Raw genomic sequence first — 24454 nt, forward strand, 5'->3', positions numbered from 1 at the left:
GAGTGGGGGGGGTTCTGTGGGGGGTGCTGGGCAGTTGTGGTGGGGCTGTGGGCCGGGGGGTGCTGGGCAGGAGTGGTGTTGTGCAGGGTGCTGTGCATTTGTGTGGAAGGGGCTGGGGGGACGCTGGGCATAGTGGGTCCAGGGTGGCTCTGGTCATAGGGAGTCAGGAGGGTCTTGGGTGAGGGGGCTGTGTGGCACGGCATGGGCCCACCCCCCGAGGGGAAGGGTCACGCTGTCAGCACAGGGCCCAGCAGGCCACTCTGTGGCTGTCAACTGCCGGTTTGTAAATAGTGCCCTCGCACTGGGCTGGGCGGAGGCGGGGCCGCCCCTGCTATGCCATGCCCCATTGCCCCTGGCTGGCCCCTTGCTCTGGGGACTGACTTTCCTGCGCCATGGTCCACTGCCTGCATGGGGGCCCACAAAAGGTTAATCCGGCCCTGACCTTGTGTTGCCATTTAAATCATATACTTGATAGTGTGGCCCTAGTGGATGCTGGCGTCTCGTTTTCTGCCTGGGGCACACAACAGTTAATCTTCTGATGATTGGAATGCTAGGCCTTGTCTACATGGCCACTTTACAGTGCTGAAATTTTCTCGCTCAGGAGCGTGAAAAAACACACACATCCCCACGGCGATGCAAGTTTCAGCGCTCTAAAGTGGCCATGTAAATAGGGCACCAGCGCTGGTAGCTACACCCCTCGGGGGAGTGGCTTTTGTTAACATGCTGCCACAGCAATGCTTTAACGTTGGTAGCGAAGACATACCCTAAGTCTCACTAAAGTTGTTGGGCTCAATATAGGGGTATTTATTTGGGTGTAATTGAATGGCCTGTGAAATACATATTAGCTGATCTAATGGACTCTTCTAGGCTTAAACTTTGGGCAACTGGGGCTTAAAGAGAAACACCATATACTGAAAAAAGAAAAGGAGGACTTGTGTCACCTTAGAGACTAACCAATTTATTTGAGCATAAGCTTTCGTGAGCTACAGCTCACTTCATCGGATGCACGAAAGCTTCTGCTCAAATAAATTGGTTAGTCTCTAAGGTGCCACAAGTCCTCCTTTTCTTTTTGTGAATACAAACTAACACGGCTGCTACTCGGAAACCATACACTGAGAGAGATGTATGCAGTGGTTGGATCTGAAACGGCTTTTCATTGATGAAATATAAAAGGGAGGCTGCCCCTTTAAAAAAATAGAGAGTGAAATGCAATTGATTCCTGTAATAAAAAAAGGTAGCACTAAAACCAGGATTGCCCTAGGTGACAGCTCAGAGGAAAACAACAAGGTTTTCAATTTCCCATTCTATGGGTGTGTACAGGTGATCCGTATCTGGCTCTGTGTGTTGGCTTGGTGATCTGTCTTTGGGGTGGAGGTTTTTCATTATATGTGTGTGTGCATGTGATGTGGGTATATCTATACGACCATGTGTGAGGGGGAATATTTAGGGTTGGCCATTTTTGCTGGGCTAATAGACAGGGCACTGGAGTGAGACTCAGGACTCCTGGGTTTTGTTTCTATCTCAGCTGCTGGGTGCCCCAGGCAAGTCATTTCCCCTCCCCGTGCTTCAGTTTACCCATCTGTACAATGCTACTTATCTCCTTTGCAAAGCTCTTTTGGGACAAATGGATGTAAACTGGCCACCAGGAAATTTAGACTAGAAATTAGACAAAGGTTTCTAACCATCAGAGTGAAGTTTTGGAACAGCCTTCCAAGGGAAGCAGGGGGGGCAAAAGATCTATGCGGCTTTAAGATTAAACTCGATAAGTTTATGGAGGAGATGGTATGATGGCATAACATGGTTTTGGTAATTAAATATTCATGGTTAATAGGCCCAATGGCCTGTGATGGGATATTAGATGGGGTGGGATCTGAGTTACCCAGGAAAGAATTTTCTGCAGTATCTGGCTGGTGAATCTTGCCCATATGCTCAGGGTTTAGCTGATCGCCATATTTGGGGTCGGGAAGGAATTTTCCTCCAGGGCAGATTGGAAGAGGCCCTGGAGGTTTTTCGCCTTCCTCTGTAGCATGGGGCACGGGTCACTTGCTGGAGGATTCTCTGCTCCTTGAAGTCTTTAAACTACAATTTGAGGACTTCAATAGCACAGATATAGGTGTGAGGTTTTTTGCAGGAGTGGTGGGTGAAATTCTGTGGCCTGCGTTGTGCAGGAGGTCAGACTATATGATCATAATCGTCCCTTCTGACCTAAATATCTATGAATCAGCTGATGAGAAGCTCTACAGAAGCTCTTGTGTGTGGGCCTGTGTGAATTTGTGTGGGATTGGATGTGGGTCTGTGTGTATTTGTGCAGGGCTGGATGTTTCTGATGACCCATATGTGGGTCTGTGCAGATCTCTCTGTGTGTGGATCACTGTTCCCTCTAAGCTGTGCACGTATGCATGCGCATACAGATCCTAAACCCCACGCACACGGCGAAACACCGCACGCACAAAAATTTGCACAGAAGCACGACAATTTGCACAGAAGAAATTTTTTGCGCACACGGCCTGTCAAAAATTTGCACAGAAGAAATTTTTTGCGCACACGGCCTGTCAAAAATTTGCACAGAAGAAATTTTTTGCGCACAGGGCCTGTCAAAAATTAGAGGGAACACTGGTGTGGATCTCTAGAGCTCTGCGCACGCCTGCACTCTGTGGTAGGGATCCGTGTGAACCCGTCCTGCACTGAGCCAGTGACCTACTTTCCACGGTTGCCTTGCCAACGCCCAGCAAGGCCATTCATAAATGGCGCATGGGCCTCTGAGCCGGATTGAACCGGTTTCAGGGACACAGACAGGAAAGCCTTGTATTCGGGAAGAAACCATTCTGCAAAGACGAGGGGGATGGCAGAGAGGAGAATCAAGTTTCTTCCTGAATCCTGATCCAAGACACCGACCAAACCTTTTCTATTCTATATAGGTTGTTATACCCCGCTCATCACTGCAGTATCTGACCCTCTGACACAGACCATCCGAGACACAGAATCCAGCCCTATATTTTGTTAATGGGCTTTTTTTCATTTGCAAATTCAGCTCACCTCCCCACGCTCCTTTTTTTAATCAGTCGACTTGCATTTATTTTTTGTCCTGAGGAGGAGAAACTCTGCACCTGGCAATAATTCCATGCCACTGAATGGCCTGTGATCCTGAGGGGTTTTAAAAGAAAGGCTGCTTTAAAAAAAACACAAACCTACAGTAACAGTTGTGAATCAGATACTCTGGTGATGGGTACAACAGAATTATTATTATTTGCGTTATCACAGCATCTAGGGGCTCTACACCCAAATGCTGCCCCAGGCAAGGAGTGTCTCTGCCCCCCTTCCCCATCTGTGAAACTTTTTAATACCTTATTTTTTATTTCATATGTAGCCCATTTCACGACTTCGATGCACGATTTGCACGCATGATTTATCCCTGTCATATAAGACGATACATTTGCACGCTATAGGATCTGTGTTTATTCACGCCATATATAAGCAAATAAAGAAAAGTGTTTCCTCTAAGCTTATAGAAACTTTTTAATTTTAAGAATAACTGAAATGTACTAACATCCAGAAATTGAACGGTCATCAAACATGACGTGTTAAGCATGGCAAAAGACGTAACAGTACTTCTTTTATATTAGTGCGTAGATAAGGGTTCAATAGATATCTCTGGCATCTCATTAAATATGTCCTCTATTAGTTGCTATTTACACTCTTCAAGTCTTAAAACACACTTACACAATAAAACAAGGTTCACAATATAGCAGCCGGGCTCTCACTTTAATTCGTTCTTCTATCTCACTGACTGCCTGGTGACGCCTTGCCCCGTATATACCCGTGAGGGCATGGCTGACAGCACTCTAGGAGGTTTAAGGAAAATGTAGTTCTCAGAAAGTCTGGAAGGTTCCACGAGATTATACAAAGGTCCAGAACATTCTAGGAGGTCTGTGGAAAATGAATCCACGTACGGACCACCTGAAACCTGTTACTTCAAACATTCTACCTTCCCTTTTGTCAGTAACAACAAAAACAGCACCCCAAGCCTGGCACTCCCCAAACCCGGCACCTCAGGCAGTCGCCTGGGATGCCTGCCCCTAAATCCAGCCCTGGGCCATAGTCATGAACTGTATTGGGCCTAAGGTCCTTGGCATGGCCAGGCGCTGTATAAACACAGAACAAAACATAAGAACGGCCATACTGGATCAGACCAAAGGTTCAGTTAGCCCAGTATCCTGTCTTCTGACAGTGGCCAATGCTAGCTGCCCCAGAGGGAATGAACAGAACAGGGAATCATCAAGTGATCCATCCCCTGTCGCTCATTCCCAGCTTCTGGCAAACAGAGGCTAGGGACACCATCCCTGTCCATCCTGGCTAATAGCCATTGATGAACCTATCCTCCATGAACTTATCTAGTTCTTTTTTGAACCCTGTTATAGTCTTGGCCTTCACAACATCCTCTGGCAAGGAGTTCCAAAGGTTGACTGTGCACTGTGTGAAAAAATACTTCCTTTTGTTGTTTTAAACGGTGGTCCCTACCCCAAAACATTTACAATCTAAGTATAAGATGAGAGACAACAAATGGATCTAGGTAGAAGAAAGAGTACAAAGAAACAATGAAACAGTTGTGGTCAGCACTCCAGCAGCCTAGTCCTGTTTAAAATAGAATGGAGCAAAAATCTAGTTTAGATGGTTGACAGTCAGATTGGGCTAGATTCCCCTGCTCACACCAGTTTTATCTTGGTGCAACACCAGGGGTGTTGCTCCTGATTTACACTGATGTAAATGGACTCAGAATTAGGCCTTTACTCTGATTAAGCTCCTACTCAGTTCCAGTTCTGTGTTTTTAAAACCCGACATTTTATTGTTACTGAAAAGATGATTTGAATGAAAGAGAGGTTTGTTCAGAGACTGTAAGAACATAAGAACGGCCAGACTGGGTCAGCCCAATGGTCCATCTAGCCCAGTGTTCTGTCTTCTGACGGTGGACGGTGCCAGCTGCTTCAAAGGGAATGAACAGAACAGGTAAATGTCTTGCACTGCATTAAAAGAAGGACATGCTTTAAAAACTGCCTTCACGTCAATGCAGAAAAGCGCATCTCTGTCCAGCCTTGGCTTATCCAAATTCTTGTTTCCCCAGGGATCCGGAGGCTTTGCATACAGAAAGGGGCTTTTTGAGCTATCATGGCTTTCATGAGCTTCTTTAAACCCAGTGACTGATGTCTCACCACACTGTGCAAATGATTGATCATGCTGATTAATTAGCCTAATAACCGATTGATTAATTAATTAGAGAGACAAGGTGAGTGAGGACCAACTTCTGTTGGTGAGAGAGACAAGCTCCTGATCCTACACAAAGTTCTTCTTCAGGTCTGGGAGAATGAGTTAATTAGCTAAATAACTGCTTTGGACCAGTAAAGGGTCTGGTACTAGCTCCTCTAGGTCAGGCCCTCAGGGTATTTAGGTACCTAATTCCTGCTGAGTTCTGGGCCAAAGTCCCCCCTGCCGCCCAATCTGTGCAAAAAGGGGGTGACAGATATTGCAACCGCATGCAGTATCTTTGGGGGCCATGTTGTATTAAGTTCATGGTTTATGTCTCACTGTGGGTCAGGGACTGTATGTGACTCCAGTGGGCCACAGCTCCTTCAGGAACAGTGTGGTGTGATGCAGGTGAGTTATTTAGGCTGTAAATACCTAAGAATACCCTAAGAATAAAGGTGTGTTGCTTTGGGAAGTCTGGTGATGACCAGCACATACTGTTGTAGCCCCTGGAGAAAAGCTAATCTCAGGTGTTAGACCCCAGTCCTGGGCGAGGACCCAGTCACGCTAAGGATTGTACGAAAGCAAAAGAGGTAACTCCTAACAGCTTTTGTTCCTATATACCAATCCCTGCTGAGCCAGCCAGATGGGGAACCAGAGTTCTAAGAGGGAAAGACTCTTCATCTTCCTTCAACAACGTGCTCTGGGGCCAGATAAGAGCAGGAGAGGAAAGGCTGTTTTTTAGGATGTGTTATGTTATGGTTCTCTTAAAATAGGGAAAAATCTGACTCCGTTCACCCCCACCCAAGGACTGATGTCCTTCCTGCAGCAAATGGAATTACGTTCTAAGGCCGCACTAAACTGGGATGATCCTAAAAAAGGAGGATTCTGCCACCCTGCACCCAAGCCACCCAATCTGTTGCCCTGTAGGACATTGGCGTTAACTGGACGTAAATCACATGGGCAATAATGTGCAAAGTCTTGGGTGACTTCTTAAGACTCATAGCTGCGGGTAACCTTATGCTCTCAGATTCTTCTTGGGATGAAAATTGCTTATGAGAGTTCAGGACCTGCCCCTCTCCCAGGGATGGCTTAGTGGAAGAGCTAACAGGTTTGAAATACCCAGAAATCCTGCAAACAGCTCTTTATTTTACCAAGATCTTGTCTCCTCCGGCAAAGGTCCCATGATGTTTTTTTTCAGAAGAGCAGGGGTTTGCCCTTAGTTCAGCAGGCCAACAGTGGTGGTGGTGTATGTGGCTTGACCACCAGGCTCCACCCCAGAGATGGCTGCACTTTGGCGGAGAAAAGCATAACAAGAACCAGTGGGTGGAAGCTGAAGCCAGACAAATTCCAATGAGAAATAACAAGGCGCTAACTTTTAACAATGAGGGTAATTAATCACTGGAACAAACTCCACAAGGGAAGTGTTGGATTCTCCATCTTTTCATGGCTTCAGATCAAGACTAGATGCCTTTCTGGACAAAAAGAAAAGGAGTACTTGTGGCACCTTAGAGACTAACCAATTTATTTGAGCATAAGCTTTCGTGAGCTACAGCTACATCGGATGCATTGGTGCATCCGATGAAGTGAGCTGTAGCTCACGAAAGCTTATGCTCAAATAAATTGGTTAGTCTCTAAGGTGCCACAAGTACTCCTTTTCTTTTTGCGAATACAGACTAACACGGCTGTTACTCTGAAACCTTTCTGGACAAGATGATTTCGTCAAACACAAGTTACTCGGCTCAGTACAGGGTTGACTGAGTGAAAGTCTCTGGCCTGTGTTATCCAGGAAGTCAATTCTATTAATGGAATTGTAGAGATGTAGGGCTGGAAGAACCCTCAAAAACCATCTAGTCTACCCCCATCCCACCCCTGCACTGAGACAGGATTAAGTATACCGAGATCTAAGGTCCCTTCTGGCATTAAAATCTATGAATCTGTTCATCCTAACAGTGGCTGCACTTCAGTGGGGATCTATACCCCAGGGTCTCCATCCCTTAATCATTCTCTGTGCACCAACCTTAGGACTGTATTTGGAAGAGCCCCATCTGCATGGCTAGGTAAAATATCATTGCAGAAGGCATGCTTTGAGATCTCCTACGGCTAGGAGGAGGGGTTGGAGCAGACAGTCTAGCGCTGGGGTGATGTGGAAGGTCAGGTGATTGTTACACCAGGGGAGAAGAGGGAACAAGGGCAAGTCATGGGTCTTGAAAAGGAATCAGGGAGTCAGATGCAGAGAAGAAACTTCTGTATATTATCCTTTCTATTGCAGTAGCACTTAAGCCCACTGTACTAGAAAAAAGTGACTAGAAAAGTGCTATTTACCCTTTCACACAATACAAAAACCAGGGGTCACCCGATGAACTTAATAGGCAGCAGGCGTCGTACAAAGAAGAGGAAGTACTTTTTCAAAAAAAGTTCAAAAAAGAACTGGATAAATGGAGGATAGGTCCAAATAGCTATTAGCCAAGATGGTCAGGGACACAACTCCATGCTCAGGGCGACCCTAAAACTCTGACTGCCAGAGGCTGGGAGTGGAAGAAAGAGGTGAATCACTCTAAAATTAACCTGTTTTGTACACTTCCTCTGAAGCTCTGGGTACAGGCCATTGTCGGGAGACAGGATACTGGGCAAGATGGACCATGGTCTGATCCAGTATGGAAGCTCTTATGTTCTTATATTAGGCACCGGACAAGCCCAGAACAAAAAGACAGTTCCTGCTCCAAAGAGCTTGCAATCTAATTTATGACGCACTCTTCAGAGATCTTTTTAATCCTTTTAAACACCCCTCCCCCCAAATCAGTGCTGAAATCCAGCTGTTCTAAATTCTAGGCAATCTCTATATTGTGCAATCTGAAGTGGTTAAAATCTCCCTGTCTTTGGAATTGCTCTGGCCTGATTCCACCATTAAAACCAACTCTTACTTTTATTAGCATTAATTCTCTCCTGGTTTGTTATCGGAGGGTGGCTCATTAATAAACGTCCCCACAGAACCTCATAGCATGGAAGCACTTCTAGGATTTGAGAAGAAGGTGTAGTAAACAGCTGAACTGTTGTTATAAATATTTAGATATGTGAACTTTGCAAGCCAGGGAATAAAGGTCAGCCTGGGTTCCCACTAAGCTTTATTAAGCAATTGAACTGGCTCGCCATCTCGAATCAAGAGCAAGACTGGAGATGTGAACGCACTGTATGCCAACACATGATTAATCCAGATTAAAACAGCTTTTGGAAATACCATAAACAAAAATGCACAGGATGATTCAGATCCTGGAGAAACAAACACAGATCCACACACAGATTTAGATACAAACACGTACCTATCCATAGATATAAACCCATGTACTCAGTCCTGCATATACACACATATACCCTAGCTCTTATCTAGTGCTTTTTGTCTGTCGATCTATAAGCGCTTTACAAAGAAGTTAATTCCTGGTTTAGTTAGGGAAACTGAGGCACGCCAAGGGGCAGTGACTTGCCCAAGATCACGCAGCAGTCCAGTGGCCTAGAACCCAGGAGTCCTGAGTATTGGTCCAGTGCTTTAGCCACTACTCCACACTGCCCTAAAAGCAACACAACTGGACAAATCCACCATCTTCAACCGATTCAATGAGCTCTCATTGGTATAACAAGTGTTGCCTGCACACAGACCCACAAACCTCTCTCTCTCTGTCACACACACACACCCCTGCCCACAGACCCACAAATCTCTCTCACACACACACCCCTGCACACAGACCCACAATGATCTCTCCCCCTCACCCCCCACAAAGAGCTCTCTGTCTCTCTCTCTCTCACACAGACCCCATCTCACCCCACATGCACACACTGCCCCAAGCACAGACCCTGCACACAGACCTCTCCCTCGCACGCATCCCGCCACACACAAAGAGACCCCCCAAAAGCCCATCCCCCACGCACAGAAAACACACACACGAAAACTGCTCACCCCCTCCCCCGCCACTTTGGTTCCTTCCACCCTGCCCCATGACCTCATTCCTCCTCCCCCGGGTGGCCTGCGCCATTCCCCTCCCGGGAGGGGGGGAAGCAGAACAGGGGCTTTTTGTGCACAGCGAAAAGCCCCCCCCCCAACCGCCGCCCCATGGACAACAACGCGCCCGGCCGCGGGGCGGCCTCGGAAGGGGGGAGATCCCGCAGCCGCAGCCCCGCGCATGGGCCGCGCCATCCTCCCCCGGCTGCCGGGGAGTTGGTTCAGGCCGGCGGCAGGGGGTGGGGGAGGGGAGCGTATATGAGGCGCCGGGTGGGGGCGGGACGCTCAGTCCAGCGGCGGCAGCAGCGCGTGGAGGGGACTCGGGGCGGCGGCAGCAGCGGCAGCGATGGCGTCCAACGGTGAGGCGCGGGAGGCTCCCCGGAGCGGGGCACTGCGGGGGCGGTGGGTTACAGGAACCATCGGGGCCGCAGGCTGGGCTGGGCAGGGGCCGCGCCGGACCCCCCCCGCCCCACGTGCATCTTGGGGGGCTCGGGGCGGGATCAGCACCCCTGTGCGGCGGCGGCGGCCGGGGGGCAAAAGGGGCTGAGGGCGCAGCCGCCGCCGCCGCCCCCCCCCCGGGTGGGTAAATTACCCCGTGGTAACGGCTCCCGGGCGGGGCGAACCCCCCCCACGCGTGCCCGTCCGTCCCCCCCACTTGGGGCGCTGCAGGGGGGCTGGGCAAGGGGCGTGGGTCTCTCGCCATCAGAGCAATTCCCCCGGGATGCTGACGGCGGGGTGGGAGGCCCAGTGCATTATGGGAAAGGGGTGGGTCCCCAGCTCCTCTCCTTGTGGCTGCCGTTTCGTACCTGCCCCGTCCTCGACGCTTTGGGGGCTCGGCCAGCCCCCCCCCCCCCCCCCCCCCCCGTTTTTTTTAAACTGCGCCACCAAAGCCCTTGGCCGCCATTTTGTGCGGGGGGGGGGAGGAAACCCCTTCCCTTCGGCGCGCGTGAGGCAACGGCGCCTGCGCGCCGGAGGCGGGAGGAGGCGCGCGCGTCGGGTGGCCGGTCAGGGAGCGCGTGGTGGCGGAGGAGAGGAAGGGCGTCGCGCGCAGTAACGCATGCTCGGTTGTGACGATCAGGTGTGTGCGCGCGTCTCTAGGAAAGTGAGGGTGCGCATGCGCGGCAGAGGGGGAGGGTGTCGCTCTGGGCACGCGTGCCCGAGTTGGCGCATGCGTGCTCCGTCTTTTTTTTGCCGCAGTCTTTCATCCGGGGACTTTCTCACTCCGCCTCTCCTGATCGCGTTTGGCGCGCGGCGCGGGTTCATTGGACCCTAACTGCCCAATCAACCGTCTCTTCTCTCCCTCCCCCCGTCCCTGCCCATTTGCCTTTAAAGGGCCGCCCAGCGCAGTGTGTGAGCCCCAACTAACCCCCAGTGCCCCAGCCACGGGGTTAATGCTCCCTGATAGCTCCCCTAGGGGGTAAAGGCCCCCCCTTGCCACCCACAGCTGGCTGGGGTGTAAATACACCACCCCCCTCACTTCTGCCTCAGTGCTGTGCTACCCACATCAGGGTGAATCCTGGTGATCCATCCCACCGCACTTGGGGGGAGGGCATGGGGGGGTTGGGTCAGGGCAATTGGGGCCAGTCCTGCACACAAGCAAGGACTGAGAGCTGTAGCAGCGCCCCCCCTTCCCCATCCATGTCAATCCCCCCCCCCCCAAAATATGTCCTCACAGGAGCTGGGGGTTGGTTTGGGATCAGGGCTTTGGTGTCTAATTTGTTCCTTTTCCTCTTGCAGATTACAGCCAGCCGGCCACCCAAAGGTAAACCTCCCCGCTTCTCTGTTACTAAAGTGGGGCAGTATAGATTGGTGTTAGTATGTGGTGCAAAGGACGGGAGTGTTAGATACCCCTGCCTAGCTGTCAGTCTGGGCTCTGCAAAAGGGGGGCAATGCTGGCTCATATCACTGGAACACTGGGAGGATTCATCCCAGGAATCTTTTCCCTTCATCCCGCTTCCATTGGTGTCTTACATCAGTGGTACCATCAAGCCCTGGATCAGAGCCATGGGCCTGCATAGCCCAATAACCCAACCCCCTCCCTGCTGCCCCAGATTAGACCCAGGGGCCTATCTAGCCTGGTGTCCATTCTCATTCCCTGTGGCCTGGATCAGATCAGTACACCTATCTACCCCAGTTCCTGTTTTCCAACAGTGGCCGACATTAGCTGGTTTAGAGAAGTCCCCCCAACAACGCCCCACTACAGCGGAGTTAAGCAATAACCTGACCATAAAGGGAGCTTCCTCCTAGACCCCCTTGATTTGTAAGCTCTTTGGGGCTAGGACTCTGTATCTAGCACAATATTGCAAAGGGTCATGACTGAAAGACTGCTAGTTGCCACATTAGGACTTGACGCTTTTATATCCCTTGTCGGGTACTCTTAAACTCTTGATATCTTTATTGTCCTTAGGAATGTCCAGTTCAGTCACATGCTTTAGGCCCTAACCTGTCATTTTGGATTTTGAGGATTAATCAGTTAATATTTCAAACATGGCAAAAAGCTCTTCTCTACCTATTGCCCTGTAGATCAATTGACAAACCCCATCAGTCCCTGCTGTTAAATTCATTGATTTGTGGCTGCTCAGGGTATTCAGGGCTCCTAACATGTTGTGATTGCTCCCAAATTGCACCACATACGGTGCCATGATGTGTCATGGCAATTTCTCTAGGTATATGGGACATTTGAAAAACGCTCTAAACTGTTGCAGCCTTAACTGTGGAGCCTTGCTCCCTCTTATCTGGAATATTTAACCTGAAGGGTGTGTCTGATCGTTCTCCCTCAGCTATGGGGCCTACCCAGCACCACCGGGACAGGGATACTCTCAGCAAACCAGCCAGCCCTACAGCCAGCAAAGCTACAGCGGTTATGGCCAGTCTGCAGACACCTCAGCATATGGACAAAACAGTTACAGTTCTTCCTATAGCCAGAGCCAAAGCTGTAAGTGCCAGAGTCTCTTGATCCAGCTGCATGGTGCATTCTGGAAGATTTTCTCAACTCAGACTAAAGTGAAGCAGGTTTTCACTGCCAGCAAGTCCAATCACTTTGAGTGCTAAGCATTATTTCTCCTGTGACACAGAACCAAGTATTTGCCCTTCAGTCTGCTCTCCAGATGGCCAGTCCCATCAAATAATCCATTTGTTAATGCAGCTATATTGCTGGTTCAGTCCCTACCCCAGCAACTATTATAAACCCAGTTTAACCTTTCTCTGGTGTGTGCCTCGAGGATGTGTACGCTCTTTGGCCCCGGATATCAAGGGTAGTTACTCTGTTGCCAGCTTCCTGAACAGGTCATAGTAGCGCCTTTGTAACACTTTTCACCCCTGCTGCATAGTACAAAATCAGGCTTTTCTGTATCACCTTCCATCCTGCATGGGGGAGAGAGTGAGTCTCTGCATCACCTGGTGTATGTATGGGTTAGGAATTGCCTAAAATTTGCTGCACTACTTGGCTTCCTCCCCTAAGCTGTGAATTGTGCATCTGTTAACCAGCTGCTGTATCGCATCCCCAGAGGTACCTGCATTTCAGGGCTGATGGAGGGATTCCCCATACATAGCGGTTTAGGGTGTTAATACTTACCTAGTGCTTTAAATCAGTAAATCTCGTGTCATTGTCCTGGTCTTACAAATGGGGAAACTGAGGTACAGGGCAGCAAAGAGGCTGCCCAAGGGCACCCAGCAGGCTGGTGGTAGCGCTGGGAATAGAACGTTTCTCCTGAGTCATGATCCAGTACTTGATGCACTAAGCAACACTGCCTTCCCAAAGCAGCTGTGGAGACATGAAGTGTTGATATGTTGGTGTCTCTCAGTTGTTTCAGTGCAGCTCAGGTATAAAAGGGACCCGGCCTCACCATGTTTTAAGGAGCTCTTAACTTTTTTTACTAGCTGGCTACAGCACTCAGTCAACACCCCCAGCTTACGGAACAACAGGATATGGCAGCAGCCAGACCTCTCAGACATCTTATGGGCAACCCTCATCCTATCCTAGCTACTCCCAGCCACCGGCAGCCAGCTCGACAACTGGAAGGTACGGCTAAAGAGTCTTAGTCTTCCCATAGATCTCCCTACATGTGTCCCTTCTCCCCTTTCTAGCACCCTGTGTCTGGATCTTAAAGCACTTTGCAGACGGTTCTACATTTAACATCACAACACCTACTGTGAAGTTTTAATCTCATTTTACAGATTGTGGGGGAGGGGACTTGCGCAGAGTCACGGTCAGTGGCAGAACTGTGTGTAGAACCCAGGAGTCCCAGCTCCCCTTTTCCCCTGCTCTAACCCACTAGACCCCACCCCCCTGCTGTAACCTGTTAGACTCCCCTCCCAGAGCTGGAGAGAGCACCCAAGACTCAGTCTGGTGCTCTAGCTGTTAGACCAAGCTATCTTCCCTGATCAAGCCAAATATCTGGTGGGTTGAAAAGAGGCTTGATGTGTGCGGAAAGGGCAGTGATCTTTTCTAATCCGTAGTTACGGAAGCAGCTCCCAAAGCACAAGCTATGGCCAGCCCCCAAGTGGAGGCTACAGCCAGCAGTCCAGCTACAGCAGCCAACCACAGAGCTCCTATGGGCAGCAGCCTTCTTACAACCCTCCACAAAGCTACGGGCAGCAGAGCCAGTACAGCAGCAGTAGCAGCAGCGGAGGAGGCGGTGGCGGGGGCAGCAGTGGATGTGAGTTGATCTTAATTGTGCTCTGTGTGTCAGGGTTGAAAGCTGGGGACACTTGGTGTAGGGGGAATCCAAATTTGTGCAGGCTGATGGTGAGCAGTAGTCACTACAGTCCTCAAAGGAGGATTACATGTGTCTTAAAGCTGATACGTTACCCTTTTTTAAGGGCTATTCATGCAGGCATCTTACTTTTAACCCCATGAGTTTATTTCCTCCTCCCCAGCCTGCAGGCTTGGATATTGAGAGACTGTTGCAAGGTTATGCAGCAAGTTAGTGGCAGCTCTGGAAATGCAACCTAGGAATATGAACTCCCAGTGCTGCTCTAACCCATTAGACCCCACTTCCCTTCCAGAGCTGTGGATAAACCCAGGAGTCCTGATTCCAGTGCCCCTGCTCTGACCACTGAAATTGTCCTCCTTTTGTAACTTTGAGCACATGTCCTTCTTCTCCCCAGCCAGCAGCTACGGCCAGGACCAGTCATCCATGAGTGGTGGTGGTGGTGGTGGCAGTGGCGGCTACGGTAGCCAGGATCAGAGCAGCTATGGAGGTGGCCAGCAAGACCGTGGTGGCAGGGGCAGAGGAGGATATGGCCGGGGTGGCTTTGACCGTGGCGGAAGAGGCAGCCGTGGCGGCCGTGGAGGCATGGGGTAGGTGTCTAGACGCTTGTGGTGGGAGAGGGAGTGGGTTGAAATGTTACTGTCTCTAGCACTGTCTGAAATTAACGTGTTGGGGAGGATGTGTTGCCTTATGTAGAAGCTTTTCCTGTATGCATGGGTGGAATGCCATGTCCTCATACTGCATGTGTTAAGGGAGTTGCAATGTTTTATGGGGGGTGGAGATTGAATGGCTATAAAAGCTTTTCTTGTATGTATGGGGCAGAGTCCCACTACTGTCTACCTTAAGAACCAGTGTAGGTTCATATCTACAGTAGACAATTTATGCATGGGGGTAAAATACCCCACTGGTGGTTACTATCAGAGTTGTGTGTCTGACATCAAACGTGTGTCTTAACATATCAAATGCACAATGAAAGTTCAGCAAGCACTTGGAATTCACATGCTACCTTGTCTAGGTATATACTGAAGGTTTATAAATATCGCTATTCAAAGGGCGTATAAATCTCTCTACATCAAGGGTTTATTTGCAATTTATCTGGTGCTATAATCTGTTCACCAAAGCACCTGGGTCATCTTGGTAAGAAACAAGGGATGTAAGTCTCCTCAGTCAGAGGAGAAGTTGTGTCTTCTTCCCAACCTGGTTGCTTACAACCTGTGTTGCAAACTTGGTTAACTCTGTGGTCCATCCACACACTGGAGATATTCCATGGGTTAAAGGATGTATTTGGGCACCCAATTAGCAGCTTCAGCAGCTGTGATCACATTTATATATGACTTGCTTTTGGTTTATCTCACTATATACACACAGAAAAGCAGTGTCTTAAACTGCCCTGGTGTAACAATCCTCCCTCAGCAGAGGGTTGCTCAGTGGTCTATTAAAAAGAAACGATAGGTTGAGAAACAGTTGTTAAATAATACTGATTGTGAACTCTGTTGATCTGGAGTTTAAATTGTGTTTTTTAGAAAGGTGAGTATTAGGTTGGGGGGGAAATCAAAGTATTGATGTTACTTGTTATCTGCTGTTAACACTACATGTTATCTGTTAACAAACTCTGCGTTTTATGTGCTACAGGTATGAAAGTCAATGAACTTTATCAATTCTCCACCTTCCACATGTTAGCTAAGGGTGAGGAAGGGAGAGAGCTTATGTTAGGTCCAGGCTTAGTGGTCAATCAGTTTATTATGCTATGCTAGGGAACTTGGGTTAGCTTTTTTTATATGCTTTCAAAGCAAATATTCTACGTATCAATGTTTAGGTGGTATCAACACCAGGGCGGGGGGAATACACTGTACAAATAAGTTGTAACATGCGGTTCATGGATTCGTACGCACGCTAGGACTGCATCGAGGAGTCAGCATTGTCTCGAGTGTACATCACGACGGCTGAAGTAATAGGAGAAGGTTGGAAGCCAAAGTTGCACTCGTGTTAGATTTGTCCATTCCAATTTTACAAGACAAAAAGGGTGTATTTAAATAAATAAATAAAAAGCCTAAATATGCTGAGGGACAGAACAAGGTTGAAAGGAGCATTCTTTAGGCTTTCAGGAAGAACTGGAAAAAACAAGTGTTGGTCAGGATTTTAAGATCTGGTAGTTTTAGTGAACCTTTTAGCCATGGAAAAAGCTTCATTATCTTCTAACTTATCTCCTCAGCGGTGGTGAGCGTGGTGGCTTCAATAAGTTTGGTGGTAAGTCCAAAGAGTTCAAAACTTGAACCAAAAAAAGTATATATATATTTTCCAGAGACTTGTCTTTCATATGCAGAACCTTTATGCGTTAGGAAAAGCCACCATTTATCAGATATAACCTATGGGAGCACCCTCTGCAGCCCTCTATACCAAATGAGTTCTTGAGATACATATGGTGTCACTTATTTCTACATCCACTGGGCTTCTACTTTGACCAAAGTTCTTGGTGCCAATACATCTTGGTTGAATGTTTTGCAACAAGACACACACAAAAACTTTGTGCTTTGGGGAATGAAAACAAAAGTGCTACTTCCTAGAAGTGTCTGGTCTGTGTGTGGTTCCTTTTTTAAAAAACAAAACACACAAGAAGCTTTAAGTGCTGGTGATTTTTTGGAGTTAAAACGTGGTGATGGAATTGCATGCAGTCCTGAGGATAATGATGCAAAGAGTTTACGTACCTTTTTATGGTTACTGGTAAAGAAAATGGGGGACGTCCCCAAAAACTGGAATGAATTTTTGGTCTTGTGTAAACTTCCCTTTGACTACATCACATGGTTTTGTAAGCTTATACCTTAAGAAAGATGGTTTATATTTAAGCTTATATCTTAAGAAGAAAAAAGGTATTTTTGCACTCAAACATACCAAACAAAATGTATCTGAACACTTCCAGGAGAGTTCCCATGGGTTTGCTGAAAAGGGTTTGGCATGAATGATCTCTTGACCAGGTCAATTTAGTTTTAAGAGACCAGTGTTGGGCATATGCTTTTAGGTTCATTAAGATAATTATTGATCTGATCTGGGTGTGATTAAAGGTATAATGGGTGAAATGTCTAAATATAGCAAAAATACTAATATATAAATGGTTTGTATAGGTAAATAATGGTTTAAGTGAAACAAAGCTATATTTATGCAAGGTTAGTTCACTGTAAATGTGTGGCATGGGCTAAAGCCACTATATCGCTGCATAAATCTTAAAGCTGTTAAGTGTGTGGTTATATACTGTGACGCTAACCAGGGTAGCAAGAGGTATGATGCTACAACCTGATGTTACTGAAGGATGTGAATGACAAAGGTGTATAAAAACATGTGGACAAAGATCTCTTTGGGTAGCAGCTACTTAAATTGTATACACAAAGGTCTCAATTTAAACAGACCTCAAAAGGTGATGCTAAGCAGAATTAAACATGTGTTAGGAGGGCTTTTGTAGTTGACCCTCCACGTAGAGTTGGAAAGAGGCGTTTTCTGTGTGCAGTATGACATCTGAAAAAGGAGTTGTCACTGGTTTTGCAGCACTGTCTTCGAAGTACCTTAAGTTCTCTGACTTCACAGAATTTTTGCCTTTGGCTAAAGTAAATGTAGGCTCAACATTCAGAGCACATGTACCAACACTGGCCTGCTGTCTTTAATATGTTTAGTATGTGTGGGAGAGGAGTCAGTTTCCATCAACTAACTAGATCTCTCCTTATTTTCATGTGCAAAAGGGCCCCGGGACCAAGGACCGCGCCATGATCCTGGTATGTGACTGTTCCCAAATAAGTGTGGGTTCACAGCATCAGTTACCTCTTGTGTTGTGGGAGTATTTTGTGTTAAATTAGATCAACTTCAGATCATCTCCCTAAGACATAAGCATCATACCCATTTCACAAAAAGAAAAGCTAATTTAGAGCAGCTTAAACTGAAAGTTTGCATGAAATTCTTGTGTAGCCGGAGTACCTACTAAGGTGTGGTCTTGTTAAAGAAGCTGTTACACAGCTATTGCTGTAGCGTCTACAGCGGGATAATTTTTTCTCAATCTTTTGATCCTTGGGTATGAAACTGAGTGACACTCGCTTACTTTGCAGCTTCTGAACAGGATAACTCTGACAACAACACCATTTTCGTCCAGGGACTCGGTGAAAATGTCACCATCGAGTCGGTCGCTGACTACTTCAAGCAAATAGGAATCATTAAGGTACCAGCACAGGGAACTCAATAGTCTGGGTTAGCAAGAACAGCATGGCGAAACAGCACTTCTCTTGTCCCTCTGCCTCTTGCCCTTAACGTACAATCCAAGCACTCTTACTGTGGAGGGAGTTTGGTCTACTAGCTGAGAATAAGAGTCAGGACTCCTGTATTTCTGGTTCAGGGAAGGGGGATATCGTGGGATAGGGCAGGTGAGATGAGGGCTCAGCACTCCTGCATTAGACTCCCAGTTATATCACTATAGAACTGGGATATATGCTTCTAATGAGCAAGGTTTAGTTTGTTAAAAAGCTTTGAACGATGGAAGGTACTCAGTAAGCAGTATACAGATATTACTAGTACCCTAGACTTGTACTGTGGTGCTGTGCCAGTGTGGATCTGACTGATAAAAAAGCAGTCCCTGCTGTGACCATCTTGCAATCCTTGTGACTAAGGCTATGTTTGTCATGGAAGTCAGGAATCCGTGACTTCCAGAGACCTCCCTATTCCATTCTCTACTGCAGCCCCAGGGGCCGAGGGACTGGAGCTGGCAGCCAGCGGGGCCTTAAGAGGGTTCCAGCAACAGCCTCATGTGGCTCCCTACAAGGTCCAGCGACAGGCCACAGCCTCCTGAGGGGACCCTCCTCAGGGTTCTAGTGAGGGCAACGGCCTCATGTGGAGGGAGGGGAACAGGGATGCCTAGGGCGAGCGGGTGTCCTGTTTTCTCTTTGGAAATTGTTTATTGCTTGTGACCTATCCATGACTTTTTTACTAAAAATAACCATGACACAATTTTAGCCTTACTCATGACTTATTGTTGATGGTTTTCAGAGATCCTTTATTATGCCAATTTCTCAAATAGTCCCTAGTCTAAAGGAATAGAATATTTCCTTCCATTTTTCAGTCCACCCAATAAGGGAGGTGGACAGGGTGGTCTTCAGCTGTAGGTTACTCCAGAAGCTAAGATCATGAGATGTACCCCTTGTTTGTGTTTCAGACAAACAAGAAAACTGGGCAGCCCATGATTAACCTGTACACAGACCGTGAGACCGGGAAGCTAAAGGGGGAAGCCACAGTGTCTTTTGATGATCCCCCATCTGCCAAGGCAGCTATCGATTGGTTTGATGGTAAGTTGCTTCCATCCAGCTGGGCCAAGGAGCTCCTGAAGAAGCAGCATAAATGGTAGAGCTGGGAGCCAGGACTCCTGGGTTCTGTCCCTGGTTCTGGGATGGGAGTGAGATCTACTCTACTGGATTAGAACAGGGAAGGAGGAGTTCTAATTTTAGTAGTGATCTGTTGCTCAGTCACTTCCCTTCTGAACCTTAGATTTTTCTCTTTGTGAAATGGGGATGATACTTATGTCTTGCATAATACTTGGCTACTGTAGTATCTGGTGCTGCAGTCATTTGAGTCAAGGGCAGGGCTTCAGTTAACTTCAGCATGAGTAGAATTCATTCTTCATGCCATGTCTTAAGGCTTGTCTACATTTGAAAATTAATTCAAATTTGAAAGTGGGAAGTGAATTTTAAATGCAGTAGCAGTTCTGGAATAGCTCCATGTGTGGAAACGCCCTTGGCTGTAGTGCCCTGCTTTGATTCAGAGACAGAGGGGTTAAAGCGCTGCTGGTCAGGAATCCTGCTGGTTTGTTTCTCTAGTGGGAAAACAAGTTGCCTTGAAATGAGGTTTTGTTTTTTGTTTTTTTTCCTGTGGGAAGATTTCAGTTCTGCTGGAATTTTGTTTTCCATTAGGGAAATCCATTTTTAGTTGGCAGGACATTCACCTGCATCAATATGGCAATCACAGTCCTGGGAGTTGCAGTTCAGGTCCTCAGCCCATTCTTGGGCTAGGCTTCCTGGCTGGACGACATCTCCCACAATGCACTGTGGTCTCAAACTAACAAAACACAGCCACGGAGTTGTGCATTGGAGATGTATCTTTAGCAATTCTAAGGCCAGAAGAGGGACCACTGTGATCTAGTCTGATCTCGTGTGACACCAGGCTAGAGAGCTTCCCTCAAAATAATTCCTGGAGCATGTAGGAAAAACATCCGATTTTGATTTAAAAATGGTCAGTTACGGAAAATCCACCGCAACTCTGGGTAAAGTGTTCCAACAGTTAATTACTCTCACCGTTAAATGTACACCTTATTTCCACGAGGCATCTGAACTGCAGCAGCCTAAAGAGTGCCTGCTGGGACAGATAGTCAAGCCAAGCAGAAACTCCATATTCCTATCTGGCAACAGCAAACTGGTTATTTGAATCGGAACTTCCCAATTTTAAAAAATTGATCCTAAGTTTTCATCCCAACGTGGGACAAATCAAATCCAAATTTCCATCCCAGGATAGGAATTATTTAAAAAAAAAAAAATTCAACCAGCTGTGGGTTAAAGTGGGGTGGGAACATTCCTTTTAGACCATTACAAAGCCAATCATAAAGCTCTGTATGAGGTGAAATTGACATGTCTGGTTTCTTTCCTCCAATTAGGAAAGGAGTTTTCTGGCAACCCCATCAAAGTCTCCTTCGCTACCCGGAGGGCGGACTTCAACCGTGGCGGTGGAAATGGACGGGGTGGCAGAGGCCGTGGAGGTATTTAGAAATGTGTTTGCTCCTGATGGGGATGGGTGCTCCACCCCAACAGGAGAGTGATCTGTTTTTCAGGATCTGGATACTACCAACCAAGTCTAGCAACCATTATAGAGACTGAGCTAAGGCCTAGCCATATAGACTTTAAACATTTGATTGTGTTAAAAGTCAGCCCTGTTAAGAGCACCCCTCCCTATCACATGTGCTTGTCTGTGGGTTATAGGTACACAGTAGATCTATGGGTCAGCCATGATTTTTGTATCCACTTTTCATCTGTGGCATAATCTTATCTGTGTCAGTGCATGCTGGGAAAATCTGCCTCAGCATGTGAGTGACCAGATGTAACAAAACATTTGTGGGAGTGCATTCTGGGATACCCACTGTCCAGCCAGCTCTGCAGCAAGGGAAGCACAGTTAAGGGGTGTGGCTGAGAGTGAAATAAGTCGTGATCTGGTTATAGGACGTTAACCAGAGGCTGCTAGCAAGAGATGACTGCTGAATCCAACTCTCAGGTGCTGTTGTGGTTGAGCTTGGAGATTGGCCTGCACAGAGGATCAGCGCTCTGCGGGTTGTGGATGCAGATAAACATGTCCCTTTCAGTGAGGCGGACCCCTTTGATACCTCTCTCCTTCCCCTCCTTATGTAGGGCCCATGGGTCGTGGTGGATTTGGTGGCGGAGGTGGAGGAGGCAGTGGCAACAGTGGCTCCAGTGGCGGTAACAGAGGTGGCTTCCCCAGTGGAGGCGGTGGCCAGCAGCGTGCAGGGGACTGGAAGTGCCCTAACCCGTAAGTAGAGGCTCTGGCAAGTGGGGGAACCAAGGGTTAAAACTCTTAGGTTTACCTGACACTAATGCCTCTCCTCAAATACTGCATCTTCCAGGACCTGTGAGAACATGAATTTCTCATGGCGTAATGAGTGCAACCAGTGCAAGGCACCAAAGCCCGATGGGCCCGGAGGACCACACATGGGTAACTTACACCATTCTTTCTCCTGCCCACCAGTAGCGGGCAGGCCTCCATGGGTGGGTGAGATTGTGTATGCTCCGAATGCTATTGCCTCGGAGGTATTCTTGGCACCAGTCTCACTCCTGTGCGTGTTTTTCCCTCCGCAGGAGGAGGATTTGGGGAAGAGCGCCGCGGAGGCAGAGGTGGTTATGACCGTGGCGGCTTCCGAGGAGGCCGAGGTGGTGATCGGGGTGGCTTCCGAGGAGGCAGAGGTGGAGATCGGGGCGGTGGATTTGGGCCAGGAAAGATGGATAACAGGTAAGCAGATTGGCACAGAAAGGGCATGATGTGATCATCTGTCCTGGGTTTTACTCCTGGTTCTGTACAGCTGCAAGTGTGACTCAGGGTCTGCAAAAACCTGCCTACTGGTGACAATCTCAACCCAGACAGCTAATCCAAGAGAAGGTTGGGGGCGTGGCTTGTGTGCCAGTCTACAGGCACACAATTCAGTGGTTGGCAACTGAAGCCAGACAAGTTCAGACCTGGGGTTATTTGTTTAAGTCGTGAAGGTAACTAACCATTGGCTCAACTTACAAGGGTGGTTGTGATGGATTCTCTGTCACTTGGGTCTTTAAATCAAGCCTGGTGCCTCTCAAATGTCATCTGTAGCTCTGCCACACATCATGGGCTGGATGACAGCATCGCTGGGTGAGATTCCGGCCTGTGTTGTACTGGATGGTCAGATGAGAGGATCATAATGGTCCCTTCTGACCTTAACATAGATGAATTGGGCAGGTTACTTCCCCTCTTGTAAAATGTGGATAATGCCACAACATCTAAAACAGTTATTGACTTGTTTCTGTTTATACGTATCACTCAGCTGCTTGTGGGTGAAGCTTAAAATACTTCCTTTATTCTGGCCCGCGCCAGTCAGTCCTAATCCTTCCCCTTTCTCTCCACAGGGGTGACCACAGACAAGACCGCCGTGAGAGACCCTATTAAGATTGTACAAATTCCCAGACCATGTGACTTACACTTTTTTTATTTTGTATGTCAGACTTTGTGCTGCAGCCTGTAAAGCTCGTTCCATTTGTGTAAAACTTTGTATTGCCCTCTCAATTTTACCTTTTTTTTTCTTCCCCCTGTATCTGGAAGAATCCCCTACATTAAAAAAAAACCCATTGTTTTAGTTGCCGTGTGTAGCTTTCTTGGGGCCAGGGTTTCAATAAAGGCAACTTCAGTTTATACCGGAAAGCTGGGGTCACTGTACTGGAATGCCCCAATGCTAGCCATGGGTGTTTAATATACGTAAATGCATTATGCTGTGAACAGTATTAACATGTAATTGAGCAGACGTATGCAGAGAGGCATCATGAGCTGTGGTTTAAATGCCAAATTCTTGATTTACCCTTGTGCATTAACATTTGAGTTCTCTTCTTTACCTGAAGCACCATCCTCCAGCGTAGGAGTGTTCAGCTTAGAAGGGACATTGTCAATGTGTGAGCCCTCTGATCAGTGTCTATATAGAAAGTTTGCTTGCTGAGGTTTTTGGGGGGGCACAGGGAATGGATGGTAAACAACTTGTTTCTGGGTTTTTGTGCTACCCCATGGAAAGTGTGGTAGCTGCAGAATTAGAAAGCTGTATTCTCTAAAGATCTAATACAAATAAGATGTGTATATACATCTTCATGCAAACTACAGGGATATCCATCGACACACAACCTTGAATGTGTTAAACGCAGATATGTAAAAGTGCCACCTCATGCACCAGATGTCTATTTTGTTCATGCATAATTAGTAGAACTATTAAATTCCAATAGATACTCAAATTATGTACACATCTATGCAATCCTATTGCAGACTAGAGAGTTGCACAGGTGAAACTGACCAAAGTTGTTAGTTTGCAAAATGTTATCCCTTGGCCTAAGGTACAAGAGAGAATTTTTTTTCCTTATTAGGGTGAATTTGGAGCAATAGTCTATGGTGATGAGCCACACAACTAGGTGAACAAAAAGCATCCCTGTTTTTCTAGAATCGGAGTTCGTAAGCTCAACCCACCCAAGCAAGGATGTGACCAGTAGTAGTTAAAGCTTATCCAGGGTGTTGCTCATACAATCACAGACAGCATTGTTGTCCATCTGCACAAAAATGGGGGCATGGGTAAAAAGGTGGACACACATCTGTATCTGGGCCTGGTAAACTTCTCCCAGGGGAAGTGCTGTTGTAGAAAACTTCAAGGGAGCAAATTGTCTAGGTCAATCTTTCTTATGGTTGGAGCTGCAGTGTGTATGAATGTAATAAACTTTAACTTAAACATGCTGAATAAAAAACAACCACAGGTTATAAATGTGTATCACTGTTCATATGTTTCTTGATTTCAGTTAGGAGCTGCATGGCTTTTTAAGCAAGGCAATAGTTCCTTTGTGCTCAGCTGTAAGAAACCGCAAAATGAAACGTGTTGGATGTAGGGAGATGTTGCATGATTTTAAAAATCACTGCTCTGGGGTGTGAAATAACTGCAAAGGGATGGTGTAAAGGAAGAGCTTTACTTCATGAACATGTAAAAAAATTTCAACAAACTTTAGGGGTCTAGTCCTAAAGTAAGGAGACCATGAAACTTAAGGCAGGAGGTCTCTCTCCAAACTTCATTATACTAACATCTGCCTGCATGGAACGACTGCAGCTGTTCTCACAAGAACAGGATGGATTGTTTTGGGAGTCTGGTCCTATTGCAAAAGCTTTACATAGCCCAGTTGGTGCTGCTGGCAGGAGTGTCATTCCAGGGTGAAAGCAT

The 24454-nt window shown here is 47.3% G+C and overlaps 1 protein-coding gene and 1 long non-coding RNA gene across 5 annotated transcripts in view; one reads left to right on the forward strand and one right to left on the reverse strand.

The window, feature by feature from the left end:
* The window catches only part of LOC122466267, a 24891-nt gene extending 14543 nt beyond the window's left edge, over positions 1-10348 (reverse strand). The window contains exon 1 of the long non-coding RNA XR_006291656.1: positions 10039-10348. This is a non-coding gene — a long non-coding RNA (uncharacterized LOC122466267). The remainder of the gene's footprint in view (positions 1-10038) is intronic.
* FUS (FUS RNA binding protein) lies at positions 9468-24011 on the forward strand. Of its 4 annotated transcripts, XM_037898987.2 has the most exons (15): positions 9469-9591; positions 10970-10994; positions 12013-12167; positions 13112-13253; positions 13691-13890; positions 14342-14534; positions 16157-16191; positions 17673-17705; positions 18033-18142; positions 19130-19259; positions 20618-20719; positions 21363-21501; positions 21596-21684; positions 21828-21978; positions 22623-24011. In XM_037898987.2, the coding sequence occupies exons 1-15, from the start codon at positions 9579-9581 to the stop codon at positions 22660-22662; spliced, it is 1557 nt and encodes a 518-aa protein (XP_037754915.1). In that variant the 5' UTR covers positions 9469-9578; the 3' UTR covers positions 22663-24011. The 4 variants fall into 4 exon arrangements, with proteins under 4 accessions (XP_043404923.1, XP_037754916.1, XP_043404924.1 ...); XM_043548988.1 differs by having other exon boundaries at positions 9468-9591; positions 21596-21978; XM_037898988.2 differs by lacking the exons at positions 18033-18142; positions 19130-19259 and having other exon boundaries at positions 9468-9591.
* The last annotated feature ends 443 nt before the right edge of the window (positions 24012-24454 follow it).

Source organism: Chelonia mydas, chromosome 6 (assembly GCF_015237465.2).
Source record: "Chelonia mydas isolate rCheMyd1 chromosome 6, rCheMyd1.pri.v2, whole genome shotgun sequence".
Lineage (NCBI taxonomy): Eukaryota > Metazoa > Chordata > Testudines > Cheloniidae > Chelonia > Chelonia mydas.